The 25,969-nt window shown below is 36.2% G+C and overlaps 1 protein-coding gene across 16 annotated transcripts in view; it reads left to right on the top strand.

The window, feature by feature from the left end:
- Positions 1-16,237, top strand: part of PLSCR1 (phospholipid scramblase 1) — a 30,747-nt gene extending 14,510 nt beyond the window's left edge. For all 16 annotated transcript variants that reach the window (XM_089911035.1, XM_089911036.1, XM_089911037.1 and 13 more), the window contains 5 exons: positions 1,466-1,508; positions 4,245-4,465; positions 5,990-6,151; positions 12,756-12,917; positions 15,254-16,237. In XM_089911035.1, coding sequence (XP_089767161.1) covers positions 1,466-1,508; positions 4,245-4,465; positions 5,990-6,151; positions 12,756-12,917; positions 15,254-15,307 — 642 coding nt within the window. In that variant the 3' untranslated portion in view covers positions 15,308-16,237. The remainder of the gene's footprint in view (positions 1-1,465; positions 1,509-4,244; positions 4,466-5,989; positions 6,152-12,755; positions 12,918-15,253) is intronic.
- Positions 16,238-25,969: the final 9,732 nt, after the last annotated feature.

The following is a 25,969-nucleotide window of genomic DNA, read 5'->3' on the forward strand; positions in this document are numbered from 1 at the left end:
ACTCGATTTAGTGTTGATTTTCCGTAAGTGGTACCAAGAAAGGAGTTATTGATTTGTGTATAATATGACCTACCTTTCATTATAATTAAGAAAATTACATTTTTATGTTCCTTTTGTTCTTTAGAAGACCCAATTTTATTAATGCTACCAATAAGAAAAAAAAATTCCTGGATTTTAATGTACTACATGATAGCTTATCTCAGCAATGTGAGATTTAGTATTTGTCTGCCATTAGAAATCTGGTAGGTTAGTTTTCAGTAAATGAATTGTCTCTCTTGCACTCTTTGCACTAATTTAATTTACCACAATGCACTTGGGCAGCCTATAATATAAGAATTTTGCTCTGTTGGTGGGAATGTAAATTGGTACAGCCACTATGGAGGACAGTATGGAGGTTCCTTAAAAAACTAAAAATAGAACTACCATACGACCCAGCAATCCCACTACTGGGCATATACCCTGAGAAAACCATAATTGGAAAAGAGTCATGTACCACAATGTTCATTGCAGCACTACTTACAATAACCAGGATTTGAAAGCAACCTAAGTGTCCATCAACAGATGAATGGATAAAGAAGATGTGGCACATACATACAATGGAATATTACACAGCCATGAAAAGAAACAAAATTGAGTTATTTGTAGTGAGGTGGATGGACCTATAGTCTGTCATACAGAGTGAAGTAAGTCAGAAAGAGAAAAACAAATACCGTATGCTAACACATATATATGGAATCTAAAAAAAAAATATATGGTTCTGACGAACCTAGGGGCAGGACAGGATAGACGCAGATGTAGAGAATGGACTTGAGGACACGGGGAGTGGGAAGGTTAAGTGAGAGAGTGGCATTGACATATACACACTACCAAATGTAAAATAGCTAGCTAGTGGGAAGCAGCTGCATAGCACAGGGAAATCATCTCAGTGCTTTGTGTCTACCTAGAGGGGTGGGATAGGGAGGGTGGGAGGGAGACGCGAGAGGGAGCAGATATGGGGATATATGTATACATATGGCTGCTTCACTTTGTTATATAGCAGAAACTAACACACCATTGTAAAGCAATTATACTCCAATAAAGATGTTTAAAAAAAAGAAGAATTTTGGTAGCTCCTAAGTTCTCTAAGAAATACCCTAAGCAGATTTTTTTTTTAAATTAGGCCCTTACAAAATATTTGGGGAAGTTATAACCTACTACAAATGATGATATCAAAAGAAAGAAAAAATGTTTAGATTTGTAGAAAAAAGCTCTTTAAATGGATGAAAAGGTCTTAATATTTCTTAGGCCCTTCTGGAAGGAACATATTAACTTTAATTTTATATCTAGAAGTAATATAAACAATTATTAAATATTGATAAATGTTGATAATTGATTACATACATTCTTCTAAAATATAAGAACACTAATGTTAATTTGTTTGGCTTAATAACATATGGTTACAGCTTAATTTTTTTCATTATAATAGATAGATCAACTATTGATTCATCAGCAAATTGAACTTCTGGAAGGTATGTATACATTGTATTTATCATATTTCTAGGAAGAGAGGACATTTATGCAGATAAAGGCATATCACCAACCACAGATATAACACCTTCAGTGATGCTGGATATTAAAACTGGTTATTTACAAATGTCTCTCTTCGTGATAATGAATTGATAAGGATTATCAGCAGCTCATTTCTTGAATTAGGAGCCAAGTGGTAAAATACTATTATGCTGGACATCTCTCCTCATGATACAGGCCCTAACTTAGAAGGAAACCAGTCAAAACTTACTGTTGTTCCCCCTTCTCTCTAGAAATCATTTCAGTGATTCTATCACTTTGCCTAACCTCTGTCCCTTCAACCGTTTTTTTCCCCAGTTTGTGATGTCCTTGCAGTTGTCACAGAGCCACATGCAATAGTTCAGTTACCTTAGTAAATATATTTCCAAAGCAAGTGAACTCTGAATTTGGATGGATGGGGATGTTTTGAAAAATTGCATTACTGCCCAGTTTCTTTTGGGAGTTCAGAGGAACCCTATAAAACCCTTTTTTCCACGGGCTGTGGATTATCACCTTGGGCACAGGGACACTGCACTGGAGGGTGTTGACCAGCCGGCCAAGAGGCCTGACTTCCTAGAATGCCACTGGTGCTCCTATGAACGGGGCCTGACTCCTACAGCTGTTTCCTTAGGTCCAGTGCTCGTCAGGTGCAAAGTAAACTTAAGAAGCCACTAGATGTTTCAGGACTGCTGCTGGGGGAAAGGGAATCTGGGTAGATTCATGCACTACAGTATCTTCCTTATAGGTATAAAGAGGTCAGTGAAAACTCTAATAGATTTTAGAATATATCTATTAACTCTTTCTTCACATCTTTGCAAAGTTCTTTTCCACTGATAGAAATTATAATGTGAACTGTACTACTGTAGAAATATGGTTGATATTTGGTTAGAATATATAATTGTTGCTTATTACACTTAAATTACTTGTAATGTACACTTAGATATTTAGAATGTTCTCATTTTTATTAGTTTGTTTGTATTACATTTTCTCTGGAAAGGAACTCTTCATAGTATGACAATTTATATTCTTAACTTTTTTAATGATTCATTTTAGGGAATTTATTCTTGATATTATAAAAAACAAAAAAACAGACACTATACATTATATAGCACTCCATTTATAGTTTTAAGATGTATAAGTTTTATGTATATATTTGGAAATATATATGTATTAATCATGAAATATAAATTTCAAATTTAGTAGTTATAAATTCTTCAGTTTTTTAAAGAAGGATGTCTAATTTTCTTTTCGTCTCCAACTGAAAGTTTATATTTTAACATTATGAGCAGTATAAAGAAATAAAGATTACTCAGTTCATTTTTAGCACCTGAGACTATGACAGGCACTTATACATTTCCCAATTCAAAACTTAATAGGCAATAAAGACATAACCATAGAATTCTCTTGTTTTATTTGTTTTCATTTTTTAAGTAACTGGAAGGAAGCTTAGATTGTGTAAGCCCACTGATCTCATTACACAGATAAACAAGCTGAAGAATTTTCAGCTTAAGCTACTTAATGAAACAGTTAGGTAATAGATCCCATTTCATGAATCAGTTTAATTTTTTCACATGAAATATTTGACTGGCCGATATTGAGGTAAAGGGTGGTTCTATTAAAGGCAGGGTCAGGGCCGGTCTGAGTCAGAGCAAAGATACTTAAGGGAGGTCATGGTGATAAAATTTGTGAAGAACATCTCTATCTGACTAAAAGTCCATCCACACCAATATTAGAGAGTGATTTTTGTCTCTATGTTTCTTTTAATTGCTCATTATGTTGGTGGCTTCTAATACCCTATGACCCACGTTAATCAGGGCTATGGACAAGTGGCACCATGAATTGCTCCCTCCTGGCTTTAAGTAAGGAGAGGTTTCCAAAGTGTGGTTCAATGTGGGAAGCCCTTTGGTAAGATACCACGTGGGTGTCAGATGTCAGCACATCTCTGTTTCCCCCGTGAAGAGATTAGCCCCTGCTAAGGTACAGAGTTCACTTAGGATGCCAGTGGTCTAGATATCCTCCGACTTGCAGCCTTGGTTGCCAAGCACCTTTCCCCTTGTCTAATACCCATTTCCCACTTCTGAACAACCACTGCTGAGCTAAACAAGGGTGCCCTGGGCCCAGGGTGACGTTCTACCTCACCTTGCATTTTCACTCTCTCCCTCTTCACATGTGTGCATTGAGAGAAAGCCCTCTCACACCTTCCTCACACAGTGCAGAAAGAGAAGCCATGACTGTGGTTTATAAAACTAAATCTCAAGCCAATTTACTTAATATAATACTATACGGTGCATAAACACAGCAATCATCCTATATTCCCCTCCATAGCTGAATACATGAACAAGTAGACATTTTCTGCGTTCACTTAAAAGGACTGTCGCCATCGGCAGCACTGCACCATCCCTCACAGCAAAGTCTCCCTTTCTGACATGGGTCTATGGAATTAGGAAGATACGAGTTGTTTTCTCTTTCATGTCTCATACAGGAATTCCTAATTTCTTTGTACTTTAATACCCTCTCATCCATTCCCTTTGCCTTTTTTTCTCTGTTTAGATCATCTCTAAACATCTTTTCTTTTCTTCCTCCTGTATTATATGAAGTATCATCTTAAAATGGTATAACTAGATATTGTAGTATCTTAGGATAGATTGATTATTCTTTTAACACAATAGTCATAGCGAATCCCTCTTTTATGTTTTTAGTCTTAACAGGTTTTGAAACTTGTAACAAGTATGAAATTAAGAACAGCCTTGGACAGAGAATTTACTTTGCAGCTGAGGACACTGATTGCTGTACCCGAAATTGCTGTGGGCCTTCTAGGCCTTTTACAATGAGGATTCTTGATAATATGGGCCGAGAAGTCATAACTCTGGAGAGACCACTAAGGTGTACCAGCTGTTGTTTTCCCTGCTGCCTGCAGGAGGTCAGTGAGCAATGACCAGGGTAATTTTTACAAATACTTTGCAAAGTAGTTCTGCAAGAATTTTCACCTTATTGGTGAATTTATATAATCACATGAGATTTAAAGGAAAAGTGGTCCACCAGCTATTGGTTTATGCTTGAGGGTAAATGGTAGGAAGGAAGGCAGGTGGAAAAGAGTGAGCAGTTAGCCCCATGTCCCTGAGCAGTGTGCCCCCCGGGGGTGAGATCAGGGATCTCAGAGACCAGACTTCTTGATCTTCAGGGAGAGCTGAGAACGTAGGTCACCTTGGCCAAGTCCCTCACCTGAAATGACCATGAGGGCCTGGCCAAAGCCAGAGGAGGGCCCAATAGAGAATATCCTCGAATGCCATCCCAGAGGCAAGTGGACAGAAGAGTGAGGAAAAGAACACATATGTTCAGTTCATCTCATTATTTTAGCCAACCTACAAGGAGCAAACCTAGGAGAGACCCCCTCTGAGAAATCTCAACTCCTGTGTTTTTCAATTCTCCATTTGAAAAAAACAAGTAATATATTTGAGTCCCTGTAATAGGGGTATGTGAATTGTGAACACCTTCAGCTCCATAATGACCAGGTGTCTCTTTCATAGTACTTGACAGCCCTCTGATAAAGAACATGGATCTCAGGGGAGACTCCAGGGCACAGAGTGTTTATAGGAAGTTGGCCTTTGCTTGTATCTCCACTGGCCTGAGACCAGAGCTGCCTGGGTCACTCAGTCATCCATATGGGTAGCTGTGAGAGCAGGGCACACAAAGATACAAGCACATAGAGATTTGATGTCTAATACTGCTCTTATTTTGAAAGGATAACTGAAGTTGTTCATACTGAATTATTTTGTTTTCCATGTCAATTAGTTTAGATGTAATAATATTCATTGGAATAGCTGAGGGAAAACTGAGTGTGATGGAATATGCTCTATAATTTATAGAGCACATTAGCATACATTATACAATTGGTCTTAATAAAGAGATCTAGGAAGTCCTCAGTTACAGATAAACATGTTGAGATGCTGTCAAGGTCACCCAGCTAATGTTCAGAGCCAAGATTCCAGGCCCCATTTTCTTTCCATGCTAGCACTATTGCCACTCATATTTGAAAACTGCCCCAGTGATCACGGCTCTGTCCATACACTTAAACCACTGTTTTTAAAGGAATTTGAGGAAATAGCTATTAATAATTTAGACATTTTTTGTAAGTATGGAAATTTTAAAATATACAAGACCAGTAGAGCAGTGCTTCAGAATGGAGACAGTGCATGCAGCCTCCCCGAGTTTGTGTCTCATCTCCTCCACTTCGCAGCTGGGGAATCTGATACAAGTTAATTAACCTCTCTGTTCCTCAGTTACTTCCTGTATAAACAGGGATAATAGTACCAACTTGGTAAGGATGTGGAGTGAGTTAAGTGGTGCTTAGAACAGTGTCTGACACTTAGAAAGTATTCAGTAAATGAGAGTTCTTATTAGACATTGTTATGATTACAGTTTATATATTCTTTTGCTTTTGTAGATAGAAATCCAAGCTCCTCCTGGTGTACCAGTAGGTTATGTTACTCAGACCTGGCACCCATGCCTGCCAAAGTTTACACTTCAAAATGAGAGGAGAGAGGATGTACTAAGACTTACTGGTCCATGTATTGTCTGCAGCTGTTGTGCAGATGTTGATTTTGAGGTAAGAGGTGTGATAACGTTTATGGGTTTTGCTTTCCTAGTATAAGAATAACATAAGCTGGGAGGATGTTACAAATACAGTAAATGAATATGTATGTCCTGATATCTCAAGAGGGTCTCAGTGTCCTTCATATTTATCTTTGGTCAGAGAGATGGTTATTGCTCTGATTAAGCATCAGTGTTGATTGTGCTAAATGGAAAAAAGAGAAGCAGAGATTTGTAGTCAAATAAATATAAACAAAGCATCTAACATTGGTGGTTTTTGTATAGAGGTACTGTATGTTATCCATTTTAAGTGGAACATTAACCTTGTCATCAAAGTCTGATTGCCAAAGCATATGGTTCTTCCTTAGCATGAAACACAGGCTGCCAGTGCTCTAGGCCCTCTTCAAAATCTCCGACATCTTTGAGTTCCTACAAAAAGCCCAATTATGCAAAGAGAATTTTAACAAATATATGATGTACTACCCAATCATGCTTCTCTATGATCTCTCCTTTATCTTTGTATTAAATTCATTCATTAGAAATCACAATATATCTGTGTATTTACTACCTGGAGGAATTGCATCACAGCAGTTTTTCAACAAATGGGGCCCAGACTTATGGCCCAAATTATTTAGTTGCAAATGCTTAAAAGCTGAGAGATTATAAAACTTAATCTTGATACCATGGTTCTCTTGTATAAGCATAAAATCTGGTAAACTGGACAATTTTCACAGAAGGGACAAAAATCTAAAACTGAGCAGGACTGCCCCCTTATGATAAATAAGTGGGAACTCTGCCACTGCCCCTGACTTGACAAGGTTTTCCACTATCCAGCTTCATTCTTTTATATTATCTGCCTGGCTCTGCTAGTCATATGATTTTTAATTCCTCTGTTATATAAAGATGGATTAGTCCTCTCATTGACTTCAGTGTTTAATGAGGCAGACAGGCAATTCTAAGAAAAGTACATATGATGTAATTAGAGACTTTATAAAGACTCTTACAAAGAATGCATAGTGTGTGGGGGGGATATAAACTATGTATGTTTAAAGATTTTATAGGTTTGTGTATAATAATAGTTCTCTATGTAGGGGTTATCATTCCCATAAAAGATCCAGAGGATTGAAAGGTAGTTGTTGTTTCAGGGAATATTAATGGAAGTTTTGCTGACAAATGTTTTATCTATGTAAAATAAGTAAAAATACTGGTGAAGTAAGTCATACTGGAGTGTGAAACTCTTATATTTAATGATAAGAAAGTTGGAAATCATTCAGCAACCCTTCTCAGTGGATACCTTAAAGCATCTATTATAGGCAATGAATTAACTTCTCTCCTGTGCATCTAGAATGGTGCTAACTAGATAACATCTTTGAGGGAATTGAGAAAATAGTACCTTGAATCACTTTCTATATACTAGATAATAGAAATTTTGAAAGCAGGAATTATCAGTATGAGGGACCACTATGGAACATGGAGAAGAGTCATTCTAAAGGAAAAAATAATTCAGAGACATTTATAAGTGTACCCAGTGGTACTGCTTCATAGATTTGATGTCAGTGGAGGAAGAAAGAAAATTTAGACATGATTCTAAAGTCTTATTGGTCTGATGTCTGATGTTTAAGAAGCTGAATGATGATGCCATTGACCAGGGTAAGAATCCTGAAGGAGAAACAGTTGATTTGTGGGAAGCTAATGATTTGTTTTTGAGTCATGTTGCTTTTTAGGTGTGTAAGGGAAAATGTTAGAGTTTTTGGCATATGGATGGTAGTTGAAGCCATGAGATTATCCCACGGGTGAGTAGAAGAAGGACAAGTAGACTTTGTAACCCTTAGAGATAATGAGGGAATCTGTCTTATTCCAGGGCTATTAGGAGTAGGAAAAAAATATGCCTACATGAAACTGATATCCCAATCTAGCCCCCTCTATGATTTTGAGGTCTGAATTTATAACACCAGTATGGGGCTTCCCTGGTGGCGCAGTGGTTGAGAGTCCGCCTGCCGATGCAGAGGACACAGGTTCGTGCCCCGGTCTGGGAGGATCCCGCGTGCCACGGAGCGGCTGGGCCCGTGAGCCATGGCCGCTGGGCCTGCGCGTCCGGAGCCTGTGCTCCGCAGCAGGAGAGGCCACAGCAGTGAGAGGCCCACGTACTGCCAAAAAAAAAACAAAAACAAAATTTATAACACCAGTATGATTCATGAATCTTAAGACATGGAAACTGATCTTGAGTGGTGATACACATGGGAGAATTGAATGCAAAAACATACTAGATGGAGACTGATCACCAAAGTCACCCTCTATCCCTACAGAACAAACCTATCTCCACATGAGCAGATTCAAAAATTAACATACTGTTCTAGGAACTAATCTACCAAAACCAAACCGCATATAATAGAACAGTCTGTTATCAGTCATACAAGAAATACCTAAATAGACATTAAAGAGCCTAACAAAGAAACAAAAAGGGTCATAAGGGGAGGATGAAACAAATAATAAAGGCCAGGAGGATATAAAAACAAGCCAAATAGAACCTCCAGAAATGAGGAACAGTCATTGATAAAACCTCATTTGAAAGGATGAGCTACAGATTAGACACAGGTGAAGAGAGAGTTAGTGAACTGGATCACCCATATTAGGAATATAAAGAGGAGGTTGGTGGGCAAAAGATATAAACTTGAAGGGACATGGAAGCAAGAATAAACTACTGCATATGCCAAAGAGGAGTTACATAAAAAGAGGAGACAGAATGTTTTGATATAATATTCAAAGAGATACATAGCTAAGAATCTTGTAGACTTGATGCCATTGGTTCTCAGATTCAGAAATTGCAAGGAGTTCTGGTAAGAAAAAGAAATAACACCCAGATACAGCTTAGATAAACTGCAAACTGCAAACTAAAATAGGAAATCTAAAATCATCAAATGGGAGTGGGGAAGATTATTTCTAATACGTAATTCTCTGACCATTAGGGATTATGAACATTTCTCTTAAGTTTACTAGCTACTTGTATTTGTTCTTTGAATTATCTTTTAATATCGGTTGCCTGTATTTTCTATTGGGTTGTTTATTTTTTTCTTGTCAATTCATAAATGTAGTTTGTGTGTTGAAGACATTGACCCTGCATCTGTATTTCTGTCCTCTGATCTGCAAATATTTTCCACAAATCTACCCCTTTTGTACTTTGTTTTATAAATATATCTCAGTTGGCTGGACAACTGTGTCATCACAATTTATTAAGTAAACTATTCATTTCTTGCTAAGCTGAAATGACATACATTAAATTTCCACAAGCAATTTCTAGATTCATTCTTCTATTGCATTGTTACCACTTTTCTTACAGTAGTGCCTTATAATTCAATTATGGTAACAGTGATGTATCCTATATTTAGTCATAGCCACACAGTCACTAATCATTCTATTTTATCATATTTTCTTGCTATTGTCAGATGTTTCCTTTCATGTGAACCTTAAGATCATTTGATTAAATTTTTCAGAAGTTAGAATCCAATTAGTATTGTATTGTCTATGATTTTTTTAAACTAATATATTTATGATGCTAAACGTGTCTCATCCCAAAAGTGTAATATATTTTAATTCTTTTATACTCTTCATAAGACCATATAGAACTTCTATCTCTTTTTTAAAATTTTTGTAAGTAATTTATAGGCATTATCACTACTAATCAGGAATATTTCTATTTGTAGGTACTTATTGTTAATATTGAAAAAAGCTATTTATTTTTGTTTACCTCTTATTCAGCCTTGTGACTATATTCTAGTATTTAATTTGGAAGGCATTTTTGCTATATTTACTTGGTTTATCTAGGTATAAAATCATATAGCAAATGAAATCACGGAAGCTCTTCTAATTTGCCAATTAACTTATTTTCTTTTCCAGCCTACTTCTTACAGCAAAACTGAACAATATTTGCCAATTTTGTGTATACCTACTAAGTTGATGATTTCAATTGAAATAGCAGCAAATGTTTCATAATTTAGAAAGATACTGGCTATTTTTCATAGTATTTTTCTATTCCTGTTTTACCTAGAGCAAGAATCAACATACTTTTTTTTTTTTTTTTTTGGTAAAGGAAGAGATAGAAAACATTTTAGAGTTTTGGGCCATATGGTCATTGTTACAACTACTTAGGTCTGCCATTTTAGCATGAAAGTAGTCATACACAATACACAAATATTGGGTGTAACTGTGTCCGAATAAAACTTACAAAAACAGGGTGCAGACTAAATTTGACTCATTGACCCTTGCCTGCTGACCCTGACCTAGATTTTTATTAAGAATTGATACTTAACTTTCTAAACAGCAGAGCATCATAACAGTCATGAATACAGACTCTGGAGAAGAACACCTGGGTTTGAAATCCATTTCCATGACTTCTTATTTGTGTGAACTTGGACAAGTGACTCACCTCTCTTTGCTTTGGTTTATTCATATGAAAATTGTGTGTAATAATACTATATATCCTATAGAGAAATTATGAGGAAAAAATTACCTAAGACTTGTAAAGCATTTATATGCCTAGCATATACTAAATGTTATATAAATGCTTAATTAGTAAGTAAATAAAATACCTTTTCAGGACCTATGGATACACTCATATTTTTGAATTATATGATTTTCTTTTAGTATTTTATACTTTATTATAGTATTTTTTATACTGGGCTCTATGTGCTAATGTACTATTTGGATTTTTGTATTTATATTTATGTTGTGAGATGAACCTATAGATTTCTTTTTAGAATACCTTTATCAATTATTTGTATTAAATTTATAGGTTTATAAATTTAATAGTAATATAATACCAGTTTATTACTTCCAGAAGTTGCAATCATTTTATTATGTAGATTTTCTGTTTTTAAAATATTTTCTAGAATTTAGCTAAAAATTATCTAGTCCTGTTGACTTTTCAGGTGTAGATCCTTATTCACTTTTCTGTTCCTTTCCTTTAAAACATTATATGTCTACCTCTTACATAAATTTTTGGTGAATTTTTAAATTTCTTGCTATAGTAATCAAAATGGGGAAGTGTTAATATCTGGTAAGTGTAGTAGTAGGATTATGATGGCTGATTATCTTTTGTATATTTTGTTAAAAATTTTTTTTCAAAAATTAAAAATAATTGAATTAAAAATAAAATGTAAGGTTTTATTACTAGCTTCAAATCCTTACATGACAGCTATGAGCAGATAAAACATGAAGGTGTGCAATAGGGAATTTGTATTAGTTTGTTTTGCCACAAGAGCGTAACAAATAATCCCTAAAGCTCAGTGGCTTAAGAAAACATGCTTATGGGTCTGAAGGTCAAATGATATACCTAGGCTCAGACAGATGGCTCTGATTTAGGCTGCCAGTTGGTCTCAGGTCTGCTCCAGGTATGTTCATCCTGGAGCTTCAGCAACAGCAGCTGCCTGGATCATGCTTTCTAGTGGCTGATCACTGGAGAGCAAGACCAAGGCAAAACCACTCAGCCATGTTTAAGGTCTCTGCTGGTGTCACATCCACTAACACTCCACTGGTCAAACAAGGCACAAGGCCAAGCCTAATTTCAATGTGCAGGAAAGTATACTGGGCTTACAGAGGGAGGGGACTGAAATGACTATTTGATGAACAGTAATCCATGCTATCACAGTTTTTTTCATATTAGAGGTTTCAAGTTTTTAAAGAACTTAACCACCCACATCCAAATAAAATGAGTCAACTGTTTCTAATTTGCCCACATTTATGTAGCTGTCCCAACCTAAGCTAGGTCTTCAAAGGTTGTTGCCAGCACGTGTGGTACCTTGTGCATATTTGAAAAGGACACTTCTCTTACTGGTTTGACACAACTCTGCCTATATATACCCTGGCAAGTGTGGACTACATTCAGCCTCCACATGCCCACTTGGTGGGGTGCATTTCTCTGGCTATAAGCTGTTCAACTCTTTATCATGGCCCTGAGCTTTCCTCAGGCAGAACTGTAAAATTAGAAGAACTTTACTTTGGAGCTTTTTTTGTTCCATACACATTTCCTCTTTTGTTGTTCATCCTCCTCCTGTTGTCGAGTCGTACCCCAACCTTTGACCTGAGGCATCTCATCAAGTTACTATTGGTTACTTACCTTCACTCAAAACTGCCAGTCCTTTTTACCAGGCTCTTGGCATTTCATGTTTTCCTACTGACAGTGGGTGATAATGGGGCCTCCCATCACCTTTAAAACTCTGCCTATATCAACTCTCTGTGCTTGTGTTAAAGCAGAAGTCAGATAGGAGTTTCACTTACTACCTTCCTGATGGCTTCTAGAAATTTCATCAAAGAAATATTTCCTGCTTAAATTTTATTTTGGCTCAATTCAACTAACTTATTACTGTATGTCTTAATGGAGAATAGAAAACGTTAAATATTTCAGCTAAACTACTTTCATATTAGTTCTCTGTACCAAAGAAACAGTTTTTTTTAAATGAATCTATAAATGGATATAGGAATCTACATGCATGTAATGAGTGATATAATGTTCATAGTTATGAATGGCATATAATTTTAATATAATATTTGTTTTATTTTACTCCTACTTGGAAAGCAGCTTTATTATTAGTTTTCTAGAATTCTTTGTCTTTTTTTTAAATTAGATTAAATCTCTTGACGATAAATATGTGGTTGGCAAGATTTCCAAGCAGTGGACTGGCCTTGTGAGAGAGTTATTTACAGATGTCGATAACTTTGGCATCCAGTTCCCTTTAGACCTTGATGTGAAAATGAAAGCTGTGATGCTCGGCGCATGTTTCCTCATTGTAAGTTTATTCTTGCTAATCTGGGTTATAGATGATTTCTCTAGGATCATTCTGAAATAATTTGGTAAATTTTACATTTTTAAATGACCTTAAATTTGTAGGTTTTATTGAAAGTGGTCCTATTTAATTTTAGCTTTGAAATTCCATTTTCTTCTGCTACTCTGGGTTCACAAATGACTAGCTTCTCTCTGGAGGGTCTATGCAGTTTCACATTGTAACAAGAGGATCTTATATATTAAGGAGAGGCTCTGGTTTTAGTAAAAAAAAAAAAAATTGGTGATTTGCAAAAGAGTCTGAATCTTCCAGTGTGTTTAAATGGAATAAGTCTCAGTGAAACAAAGAGATTTCTGCCTGATTCATTATTAAATTAAACCATCTAATACAGAAATACAAATTGTAGTAAGAATCTACATTCAATCAAGCCTTAGACAGAACTACCAATTAAGAGGAAATATATGAGATACAGCAATGACTTTGAACTTGTCTTCACATTAAATTACCTAGGGAGCTTTTAGTAGTAGGCCATATTCCAGTTTAACTAAATCAGAAGCTCAGAATTAAAAGTTTGTGTAGCTCCTCAGATGATTCTATATACAGCTGATGTCAAGGACTCCTGGGACAGAGCAGTGGTTTTCAACCTTAGCTGCACAGTAGAAACACCTGGGTAGCTTTCGCACTCCCTGTGTCAAGACTACGTACCCAGATCTAGTAAACCAAATCCTGAGGTGGATCCAAGCCTTCAAGCTGTTCGAGCTATCATATGATTCCAAAGCAAGCAAGGTTTGGAGTCACTAGATTAATACGTTAAATATTGGCATATGGATGCAATCAGAAAAAAAATAAAAAGTAAAAGAACATACAGAAAAAGGATCCAGTTACTTCAGCAAATAAATACCAGGAAAATAAAATAAAAATAAAAAGAGAGAAACATCAGCTTAATGTAGTTTGTAGACCATGTTTGGAAACTGATTTAAACAAACCAATATAAAAAGACATTTACAAGACACTCAGGGAAATGTGAACATTGGCAATTTGATGATATTAATGAATTATTAAGGTTTTTTAAAAAAATATGATGTTATTGTGGTTATACAAAAACAGTCCATTTTCTTCAAGGGCACATACTGAATTATTTTCGGTATAAAATGATATGGTATCACAGATTTGCTTTTAAATAATGAGGGTGAGGGAAAAGGGACACAGCGGATGGAGTAACTGGTGAACCAAGCTGGGTGAGTGGTCATTGGGACTTTATTATACTATTCTATCTACTTTGGGACAGGCTTAGTATTTTCTATATAAACTTTTAAATATAACCACAGTTCTATCTAAAAACTATGTTTTCAGTAAGTGTTTATTTCACATGAGAAGAAAATTTTAACCTTAACTTGGGGAACTGTTTAACCAAAGGTTTACACACCATAACCAAAGATACGGTGTGTACAGGGTGGAGAGAGTAGTCTGGGGTGTTTGGATAGGTGAGAAATGGGATTGGGGTGGTGGTGGTGCGGTTATTAGGAAGTGAATATGGGGTAGATTGGGCAGTCTTCCCAATCTTATAGACCTTGGGAAGATACTGAAAATTGTTTAGTTAACTGGTTAATTTTAAGCTATGTATAAATAAAAGAGTTATAAACCCCAATTTTAGAAAGATAAATCCTGGTGACTGTGTACCAAATGGATTGAAGAGAGGTAAAATTGTAATAGTGCAATTGCAAGTGAATGGTGATAAAGATTCAATTATTTCTTTGTAAAGAGAAAAAGGAAAATGATAGATGTGAGAGAGGTACAATCCACAGGATCTGACAGAAGTTGTAGGGGAGAGGGTCTGGTTAGAAATTGATGGAGTAAGACAAGCTGAGGAACACAGTGGACAACAAGTTTGGAAGAGAAATCATAAAACTGGGCCAAAAAATTCTAAGATGTTATTCTAACTCTAAGATGGCTGTCATTCTCCAGAAACAATCTAAAAATTGTACATGGAACTCCAGTCACAACACAAGTTATATTACTAGAGAAGGAGTACAAAAAGTTGAGGAACAAAGATTGAAAGAGGAACATTCTAAGAGGCATGAAAAAAGTGAAATTTAGAGAAATTACCAGAGGATTAATTAAGTTCATACAGGTATCAATAAGTGAATAGAATTACAGGATTTAATTGCCATTAAAATGGAAAGCTGAAGCTATCAACCTTTCCCAGATCTACCTATTAGTTGATTTTTCTTGTTTAGCAGATACGTTATTGTGTTTCATCAGATCCCTTAGCATTTATGCATCTGAGAGCTGATCTCTGTTTTGTTGCTGAAAACCCATTTCCGTATTTTGTTTTTATCTAGGACTTCATGTTTTTTGAAATGACTAGAAGTGAACAGAGAGCAGGAGTGTGGTAATGCATTCATTGACATCTCCTCAGAAAATCTGAAGTCCCTATATCGATTGGGACTATGTAAAAGAAAAACTGGTGGATTTTTCTCTTAATGTAAATGACTTATTGTAGCATATGTGAATTACACTGTGATGCCTAAAGCTCCAGATACATGATTTTACTTTTCAAATTAAAGAGTTTATTTTTAGTATCACTTACTTATAAATGTTTTTATACATTTTCTGTTTCACTGTGTATTTTGGAGAAAGGATATAGAAATTTTTACATTTAAACATAACTTCCTATGATTAATTACTGTGAACTACAGTCTTTGCTTTATTTTCAATTTGTATTGCAAAATTAATTAAGGACTTTTTAAAGTAATTTTAATATAAACTTATACATTATTTTATTAAATCTAGTTACAATTTATTTCATATGTAACAACTGTTATTTTGCAAATACGTATATTCAAAAGAATTCAAAATGAACATAATTTCAGTGTTTTTTTACAATTACATTCAAATAATACTCAATATTCATATGTCAAGGGAAAGTAAAATTATTTTTTTGATCAGAAAATCACACTACGTTTAACTTCTCCTATAAGCTAATCTGCAACTATAAATAACATTTTCATTTTGACAAGACTATAAATTACCAATTTTTGATAATGATTTTTCATGAAAAAAGAATGATTCTGTCCCCAAGAAAGACACATTTAAAGACTCACTCACTCTAAAACTGGGATATTGTTATAATTTTTGAAGTAATTATTTATATATGGAATGGTTAGCTCCTGTTCTGTATTCTGTCATTCATGGAACATAATAGTTTTCGGATCACTCAGGTGTTAATTAAATAGAACATATATATTCTGAGTATAAATGTCTACAATGGTCTATTAGATTATTTTTACCAACAATCAAATAACTAAAATAAAAAATTGCTGATATATTCCTTTGCATATTTGATTTTTGTTTTTAAACAAACTGTGAACAGTCAACTCACATGATATTCTGAACTTTACACATTTATTACCTCCCCTTCCCTTTCGAATCTCCTTTAAAAGAGCAAAAGCATATGATAATCTTTAGCAAAATATATACCTGTGCTGGAAACTAAGTTTTCTTCCTGTCAGAAAGTTAAAGGAATTTTTATACCCTGTTTTGTAGGGAAAACTGAATCAAGTGAGAGGAGATGTCCAACCCACAATTTACCTCATGGAAAGGAAAAGTGTGTTTAGGAAATAAGAACTTAGGGGAGAGGTTCCCTTTCATCCTCAGCAGAACTCCAACACCATCAGCTCCTAATGTTGAGAACACTGGGATGGCAGGAAGCTGCAGAAAAGGTGAGGTCCAGACCGCCTTTCATTAGCCTAAATAATTCACCAGATGCCAGATTCCTATGATGAGGTGTAACCGAGGCATTCACATTCAGTTTATAGTTGGTACAGACAGCATGCCAGTTAAGGCGAGGTACTTGCACAGCTGGACCCAGTGGCATTAGCTATGCCAGTTAGAGAAGGGAGGGTTTTCCAAGCCCGCTGTCAGGTACCACAACCAACCCAAAATGAGGCTAAGAGACTGACATTATCCCTGTGACAGCTACATCTTGCTTTCACTTCCCCCTCCTCCTCCCAATCTCCCCTACTCCTACTCCTTCTTCGCATAGGACTCAAGATCTCTGGTCAAGCAAAGTAAAACTGCAACTTATCTGAACAGCTCCTTCCTTCTTCAACTATGCAAAGAAGATCTGAGCAGAAACCCACACACTATCAGCAGAATCTGTTTAAGTTCAAATACTAGAAAAATGTGCTCTCATTAAATATTTACAAAGAAAAGACTCATCATACATGGAAAATTAGAAATTTAAGTGAGAAAAATATCAGGACTTGAAACAAATGTCTTCATTTGTAATCTCAATGAGATTTGAGGAAATGTTGCATATTTATTTCTGGAACAGGCAGTAGAGAAAAAGGAACATTCTGGGCTTCCCTGGTGGCCCAGTGGTTGAGAGTCTGCCAGCTGATGCAGGGGACTCGGGTTCATGGCCCGGTCCAGGAAGATCCCACATGCCGCGGAGCGGCTGGGCCCGTGAGCCATGGCCGCTGAGCCTGCGCGTCGGAGCCTGTGCTCCACAATGGGAGAGGCCACAACGGTGAGAGGCCCGCGTAAAAAAAAAAAAAAAAGGAACATTCTGATGACGCAAAATTTTAATAAAGTCGAAAAGTATGATAACCACACTTTAAAGTATGATGGTGGCACTGGTATAGTAGATTGATTTAGGTAGAAAAATAACACAATAAGATAAAAGAGATTTTTAAAAATTCTCCCAGAAGTCAGATAAACACAAAGTAGAGAGAGGAAAAGGTGATTCCTGAGGAACAGATACATTCACTTCATGTAATGCACAACAGAAATTCCACAAGCAGAAATTAGATGAGGTCAAGAGAACACTTTATTTCCAAACAGGCTGTCATCGCTAGGTGAATGGATTTATCCCATACCAGACAAAATTAATGAAAATGACCCATTTCTTTGTTACTTTTGAAGAATAATTTCACCATATACAGAATTCTGGGTGGTTGCGTTTTTTTCTCTCACTCTAAATATTTCACTCCACTCTCCTCTTGCTTGCATGGTTTCCAAACAGAAGTCGGGTATTATCTTTGTTCTTCTATAGGTATGGTGCTTTTTCCTCTGTCTCCTTTCACAATTTTTTTTTATCTTTGATTTTATGTAGCTTGAAAATAATATGCTAGTGTAGGGTTTTTCATTTTTTTCCTGCCTCATGTTTGCTAAGCTTTCTGAACCTGTGGGTAGGTGCCTGACAATATGAGGAAATTCTCAGTCATTATTGTTTCAACATTTCTTCTGTTTGTTCCTCTCTTTCTCTTCCTTCTGGTATTCACATTACATTTATGTTACACGTTTGTATTTGTCCCATAGTCCCTGAATATTCTGTTCTGTTTTTTTTCAGTTTTTGTTCTATTTGCTTTTCAGTTTTGGAGGTTTCTACTGAGACATCCTCCTCAGAGATTCTTCAGTTGTGTCTAGCCTACTAATAAGCTCATCAAAGGCATTCTCCATTTCTGTCACAATGTTTTTTATCTATAGCATTTCCTTTTGGTTCCTTCTTAGGATTTCCATCACTTTGTTACATTGCCCATCTATTTTTGCATGCTATTTTATCCCTTAGAGACCTTAGCATATTAATCACGGTTGTTTTAAATTCCCAGTCTGGTAATTCCAACACCCCTTCCATGTCTATTTCTGATGCCTGTCTCTTCAAATTGTGCGGGTTTTGCGGGGGGGGGGTGTGTGTTTTTTGTTTTGTTTTGTTTTGTTTTTTTTGCGGTATGTGGGCCTCTCACTGTTGTGGCCTCTCCCGTTGCGGAGCACAGGCTCCGGACGCGCGGGCTCAGCGGCCATGGCTCACGGGCCCAGCCTTTCCGCGGCATGTGGGATCTTCCCGGACCGGGGCACGAACCCGTGTCCCCTGCATCAGCGGACTCTCAACCACTGTGCCACCAGGGAAGCCCTCAAATTGTGTTTTTTGACTTTTGGTATTCCCTGTAATTTTTTCCTGATAGCTGGGCATGATATATGGGATAAAAGGAATGCTGTAAATAGGGCTTTTCATAATGTAGTGGTGAGATGTAGGGGAGTGGGAAGTGTTCTGTACTCTGACGATTACATCTCAGTCTTTTAGTGAGCTTTCCCTTCTGGACTGGGAACTACACAAGTGTTTTTTCAGTATTTTTTTTCTCCCCTCTTTGATGGAACAGGATGGCTATAGTGGGCTGGAGTTGGGTATTTCCCTTCTATCACATGTAAGGCTAGAGCTGACCGGAGTTGGGTATTTCCTTTCCACCAGGTCATTTAGGCTGTGGTTAAGTACTTTTTCCTGAGGGCAGACCTTGTTAAGAACAGAGTGCTCTGGTGTGTTTCAAAATGATACCTTTTCCCCTCCCATGCAGGAAGCACAAGGGGATTTTATCTTTTTAATTTACTGTGAGAACTTGATTGAGCTTCTGAGGGAGAATCTCACAAAATTGTGTCCCGCATCTCCCCACACCCACCAATGACAGGGTCCTTGTAGAGTTTCTAACTCACTGACTTGTGCACACTGAGTGTCAGTACATTAATACATTTTCCTTTTCTGGCACTGGTTCTGTGGTGGTTTCAGCTCCTGAGCCTTAGCTCCAGTAAGCCGTGACTTCCTGTGTTCACCTGTCTCTCCAGCCTTGGGGACAGCAGTTGGCCTTGTGTCCTCACTTCTGTTACAGATCCTAGAAGAGCTGTTAACTTTTCAGTCAGTTCAGCTTTTTACTTGTTAGGATGGAGAGGCGACTTCCAAGCTCCTTACCTGTGGAACTAGAGTCAGAAGTGGCTCTTCATTTTTTTAATGTCAAAATTGTGGCTACATCAAAATTCTTCTCTGATTTTCGTTCAGTCTGTATTTCTTCTTTTCATGCCATAAATAAAATGGTAATTTTATTATGAATATGAGCACATTTTACCCTATATCATAGCTATGTATCTTCTGTTTATGATTTATTTTCTTTACTACAGTGTGTACTCCTTCTGGGCAGACTCTGCCTCAAAATCATTTTTGTACCTATCCCCAATGATGCCAAAACACTGTGACTTGCATATAGTTAATTTCAATAAATATTTCTCTTCTTGTTGTGGAACAAATGAAAATTTTAAACAGATACATGTAACATCTCAGACTTGACTGAGAATCATGAAAAATTTTGAAATTGAGAGATATCAACATTTCATGTAAAAGGAGAACAGGAGTTTATTTAATGACAAACCCAAGAAACCTCCAAAAAAACTACAGTTTTTAAGGATGAACTGACATAAATATAATGTGCACAACAAGATTGGTAGCTATGGCACTGGATGTGTCTATAACCCTCATCCTGGGTGTTATAAATACTATAATAATACTATAATAAGAGTATCCAAACTCTTAGAACTCTGGCACCTGAGAAAATATGATTAAAAGGATGAAGAGTGTGGAAACCATGTTCTTTGAAGATGACTAATGGTATACAGCCTCAAGAAGGGAAAATGTGGATGCTGAACTATGGAAGTGGGATAAGTTTATTCTTAACTGCTCTGTAATGCCCCAGATTTCTCAGCTATAAAACTGATACAATAATTGTATAATCCTCATAGAGTTGTTGTGAGAGTTAAGTCACTACATGTTAAGCTCTTAAAATAGTTCCTGGCACACTGTAAACACTATAAAAATGTTAGCTACTATTACCATTATTATTCCTCCAAAGCGTTGAACAAGGACCAATGATATACATAGACAGATTTTTCTTTGTATAAGAAAGTGCTTCATCATAATTAGAATTTTCCAACCTCTCAAAATAGTGAAACAGTTCAACTTTCAACTTAAATGCTTCTAGGTCAGAAACTTAGAGTATTTTAGTCTTGGAAAGAAGCCAGACTACACAACCTCCCAGACTCTATGTAGGGACTACTGATGACCTGAATGCAGCTGTAACCATAAGTGGCAAGTGCCTTGGAAAGTCACTAGTGAGCACTCTGCATGTGTTTGCAAGATGGTCTGGAGCATTCCATGTTCCCCTCCCGGCGCTGAGCTGCAATTACTTATGCTTTCAGTCAGCAATGTCTTCATATTGGTATGTTTTCATGGTGAGATTTATGACCATATGAACAGAACACTAAAATTAGGATTCTTTAGACATAACGAACAATGAGGGTATGGGTTTAAGAGAAAGCTAGAAGGAAAAAATAAGGCATTGACAAGGTGTCTACTTCATGACTCTAAAATACACTCTAAAGTACATCTTTTTTATAGAGGCTAAGCAAAGGCATTAGTTGGAGAATATGCCATTGAAAGCATAATGTCCCTAATCTGCCTGGAGTGCTCTGATCATCCAGGAGATAGCCAACTAGAGTACCTAACAGTGTTTTATTTCTACCTAGAAAATCCACAGTCATGTAGAGGAGAGGCTATGTGCTGTTGTGTGTGTGTGTGCACGCGTGTGTGTATTGGGGTTACTAGAAAGAACTATGAACAGAATATGTTCTTTTTCCATATTACTCAGTCTGTTGTTAAAAAGGATAACACGAGAGACTCCAGGATTCAATTCAGCACTAAAAAAGTGAGCCCTAATTCTTCATAAAGGAAATAGTTCATGTCATAATCTCAGTAATTACACTGAAGTCATTAATTCCACTTACGTTACCCTAAAGTCTGCTGTCTCAAACCATTCAGTTATTTGCACATGGAAAGATGTCAAATAAGTTCTCTCCCATCCTACACTTGGCAAACACCATAATGAAAATAATAATCAAGTCATATTTAATACGGGCATTACACATATGATAAAAATGCCATCTTAAAGCAGTAGTAAGAAGTCAACTACTTTTAAGATGACATTAGGATAATCAGAAAATATTTGAAAAAAGAAAGAAAAAGCTAAAATCCTTGTATGTGTCACATAGAAAAGTAAATATCAGATGAAAAACAAAATACAAAAAACAAAACTTTATAAAAAGAGTAGAAAAACCAAAAGAGTTTACTTTTTTATAATCACTCTTTTGATGAAGGTGTCCCAACAAAAAACTCAGGAAAATACTGAAAATTTTTAATTTTATATTTAGAATCTTATATTGTTGACACGAAATGCCCTAAATTAAAAGCAAAAAGTTTAAAGATAATATTGGTATCAATGAGCTATTTAAATTTCCCAGAAATCTATAAAAGTTAAATACAAGTCAAAATAAATAAACAGGAAATAAATGATAACAATCATTAAGTATCCAGTGTATTTACAAATAAACATTCAATCTCACTAGCAATCAGAATCATAAAGACTGAATTTTGGTTCTTGAAAGAAAATCCTGTACATATTATTTCAAGCAGAAGTTGTAAAAGAAGTTGTCTTCTTTTCCATGTGTCAGCAATGGTTATTTTATATACTTTTAAAGTACCTTAACTGTCTGCTTTTCCAAAATTATAATGACTTCTGAAAACTTGAAATTTTCAAACAACATTAAAAGCCTTATTAAATTACAATACATTTACAACTTCAAACCTCTAAAGATGTAGCCATTTTAGAAGGCTAAACTTCTCATATTGAAAAAGAAACAAAAATACTAACTTGCACACATTTTTTAAATTACCGAGTTTAAAATGGTAATATACATTACATATAGTCATTATAGACATACAACTTATGCGTCCCTGCCACTAGACTGCACTACTTTCAGTCAAGAACAGAGTCCCTTTTGATTTTTATTCTCTAGTGCAAAGCACGGTACCTGATATGATAGAAGAAGCCTGATAAATATCAGTATTTGCCAAATGAAAGTCAATCTGACTCAGAATGAAAGCCTCTGACACAGAATATATGTGCCAAATTTCCATTATACTTATTCCCTATAAATACAAATGGAATAAATAGCACAGATAGATTTATTTGGATTATGTAATAGTGGATATATATATTTTGTAATCCTCATCTGATTGTGAATACCTATGAATAAATTCTGGTATTATGATAGAGCTACACCTATTAGTAGTTACATATGTATTATCTCAAGTTAAGTCTTCAGAACTCAATTTAATACAGAAAGGCAATCTGGAAAATTTCTAGACTGTTATCCCAGCTTAACTATAGTTAGTATGTTTGCTATCAACTGATTTCTAAAGCACAGTAACAACAAAATATAAATTAACAAGTAAATAAATGTAAGAAATGTGTTCATGTTTGTTTTCTACAATGGCCAGTTTTAATGAACTCAATAAACAAATTAAGAAAACCCAGAGGGTACTAAACAGAAACAGATTACAATTAAAAAGCAAGCTGATTTCACATATAAATTTCCCAAATCTTTTAGGTTTCTAACTGGTGGAAATGAAAAGCATCTCCCAATTGTAAATATGATCTTTTCAACCATAAACAAAGATTGCAAATAGTATAATTTAAATTATAGATAAGGAATGTGGCTGCTTAGTGCATTGTGTTCATCTTTCCAAGGTGAAAATTCACCTCCTACTTTGTCTAGTCAGCTGTACTTCTTCGCACTAATATAAACTGTTCATTTAACTTGGCAAACTTTATTCTACAAACATGGCATTGAGAAATGAAAAAGGGTGAGAAAGAAAGAACCTATCAGCAATAAATCCAAGCACATTTTCTACCCCTGGTAGATAATAATGATGATAATACTTAACAGATACTGAGCATTTAGTATGTATTAGACATGTACTAAGACTATATATTAACTTATTTGACTCTAATATTTTTATAATATTATCTCCACTTTAGAGATGAGACAGCAGATGAGGAAGGTGTGCAGAGTGGTGGAGCTACCACACAGCATCTTTGTAGACTTTACAATTGAGACAGCACTAAGTCAGTTAAGCTCACACCTCATACTACTTGTACATGAACAACCAGTGAATGTTAAGAAGTTTGATATGTCATGGCCCACTGACCAAGTGGTTCAGTAAATGTAGCTTGCAGTACATACATCTATACATATATGTGCATGAGTGTGTACTCATGTATGTATGGAATCTTCAACTTAGAAAGGTTTTTTTTTTTTGAGAATGAGGGTGGAGAAGCACTGATGATGCCATCTAGTTGCTGGGGCAATTACAGAGATTAAGGCATCCACTGAATAATCTGCTCTTATTCTTTCTTCTCCTTTCCTGTGTGACGTGCCCCATGTGACTAAAGAAAAGGCAAAGCAGCTGTGCTGAGATGGTAGACATTTATCTCATATTGAAATTATTTTCCCTGACTGATTTTATGAAAGGGGGTTTCTTTTATATTTTGTTGCACATGAGCTTATCAAATAAACACATCCCAAAACCCAATTAAATCAAGAATTTTATATGTTGGAATCATGGCTACTTTCCTCAGTAAAACAAGGGAAAAGTTGAACTGGTAAGTCTCATAAATGGATATATTTGAGCCAAGAAGGAACATACAATGTTTAAGAATGTTGGCCCTGGAAGGTGTACTGCCTGGCTTCAATTCTATCAGCCGTGGTCACATTCCTTAACTCTCCATAAACATCCATTACCTGTCAAATCGTGATAAAATTCAACTAAAACAGGGCTACCTTGGTGGTGCAGTGGTTAAGAATCTGCCTGCCAATGCAGGGGACACGGGTTTGATCCCTGGTCCGGGAAGATCCCACATGCCGCAGAGCAACTAAGCCCGTGCACCACAACTACTGACCCTGTGCTCTAGAGCCCACAAGCCACAACTACTGAAGCCCACGTGCCTAGAGCCCGTGCTCCGCAACAAGAGAAGCCACCACAATGAGAAGCCTGCACACCACAATGAAGAGTAGCCCCCCGTTCACCGCAACTAGAGAAAGCCCGCGTGCAGCAACCAAGACCCAAAACAGCCAAAAATAAATAAAATTAAATTTAAAAAAATTTAAAAAAACATTTAACTAAAACACAGAGAATTAAATTTTTATAATCAATATAGCATTCAAATCAAGTTCTGGTATGCAGTAAGTGCTTAACTGCTATTTTATTTACAAAAATATGCAAACTCTTTCCTTTACAGCATTTCTAATCTCTTAACCTTTGTAAGGGCTCTGACTGTTCACTAAGCTGGATCCAAGAACCTACTACGTCTGGGGACTTATAAGAGTGAGACATAGGTAGAAAACTATGAAGTTCATATTATTTCTATTTGTGTCTGCTATTAGCATTCCACAGTTATCCTGAAATAATTAAAGTCTAAACCCTGAAAGAGAATCTGTGAATTTACTTTGCTATTTAGTTGATACCTAAGATTCAATATCATATATTTACAACTCACTTTTTTGATAAAATAATATAACTGCACTGCATTTTTTCATTTTGGAGCTCATAGATGACATCTTTCATATATGGATTTAAATTAACATTTACATCAAAGAACTCTTTAGAAATACTGCCAATGAAATATGAGGTTTATTGGGAAACCAATTTTAAATAATTTTTCAACAGTCCACTAGTTTCCCTGTATCCTGTCTTTGTATGTAGTCTGCATACCAAAAAATGATTATCAAAGTACAACTGCCTACAAATTTCAAATATTTAACATATCTGTAATTGTAATTAATCCTGATTAAATACATCACATGACGCACATATCAATGTTCATACAAATATGAACATACATCCACAATATTCAGTATAATCAAAAAAGAATAGGAAAATTCAAATTAAAAAACCCAGCAGGAGCTTCAAGATGGCAGAAGAGTAAGACGTGGAAATCACCTTCCTCCCCACAGATACATCAGAAATACATCTACATGTGGAACTGCTCCTATACAACACCTACTGAACACTGGCAGAAGACCTCAGACCTCCCAAAAGGCAAGAAACTCCCCACGTACCTGGGTAGGGCAAAAGAAAAAGGAAAAAACAGAGGCAAAGAATAGGGATGGGACCTGCACCAGTGGGAAGGAGCTGTGAAGGAGGAAAGGTTTCCACACACTAGGAAGACCCTTCCCGGGCGGAGATCGGAGGGAGGCGGAGGGGGGAAGCTTCCGAGCCACGAAGGAGAGCGCAGCAACAGGGGTGCGGAGGGCAAAGCGGAGACATTCCTGCACAGAGGATCGGCACCGACCAGCACTCACCTGCCCGAGAGGCTTGTCTGCTCATCCGCCGGGGCGGG

Source organism: Delphinapterus leucas, chromosome 4 (assembly GCF_059928025.1).
Source record: "Delphinapterus leucas isolate spDelLeu-1000000601 "Yukka" chromosome 4, BTC_Dleu_Yukka2, whole genome shotgun sequence".
NCBI classification, from domain to species: Eukaryota; Metazoa; Chordata; class Mammalia; order Artiodactyla; family Monodontidae; genus Delphinapterus; species Delphinapterus leucas.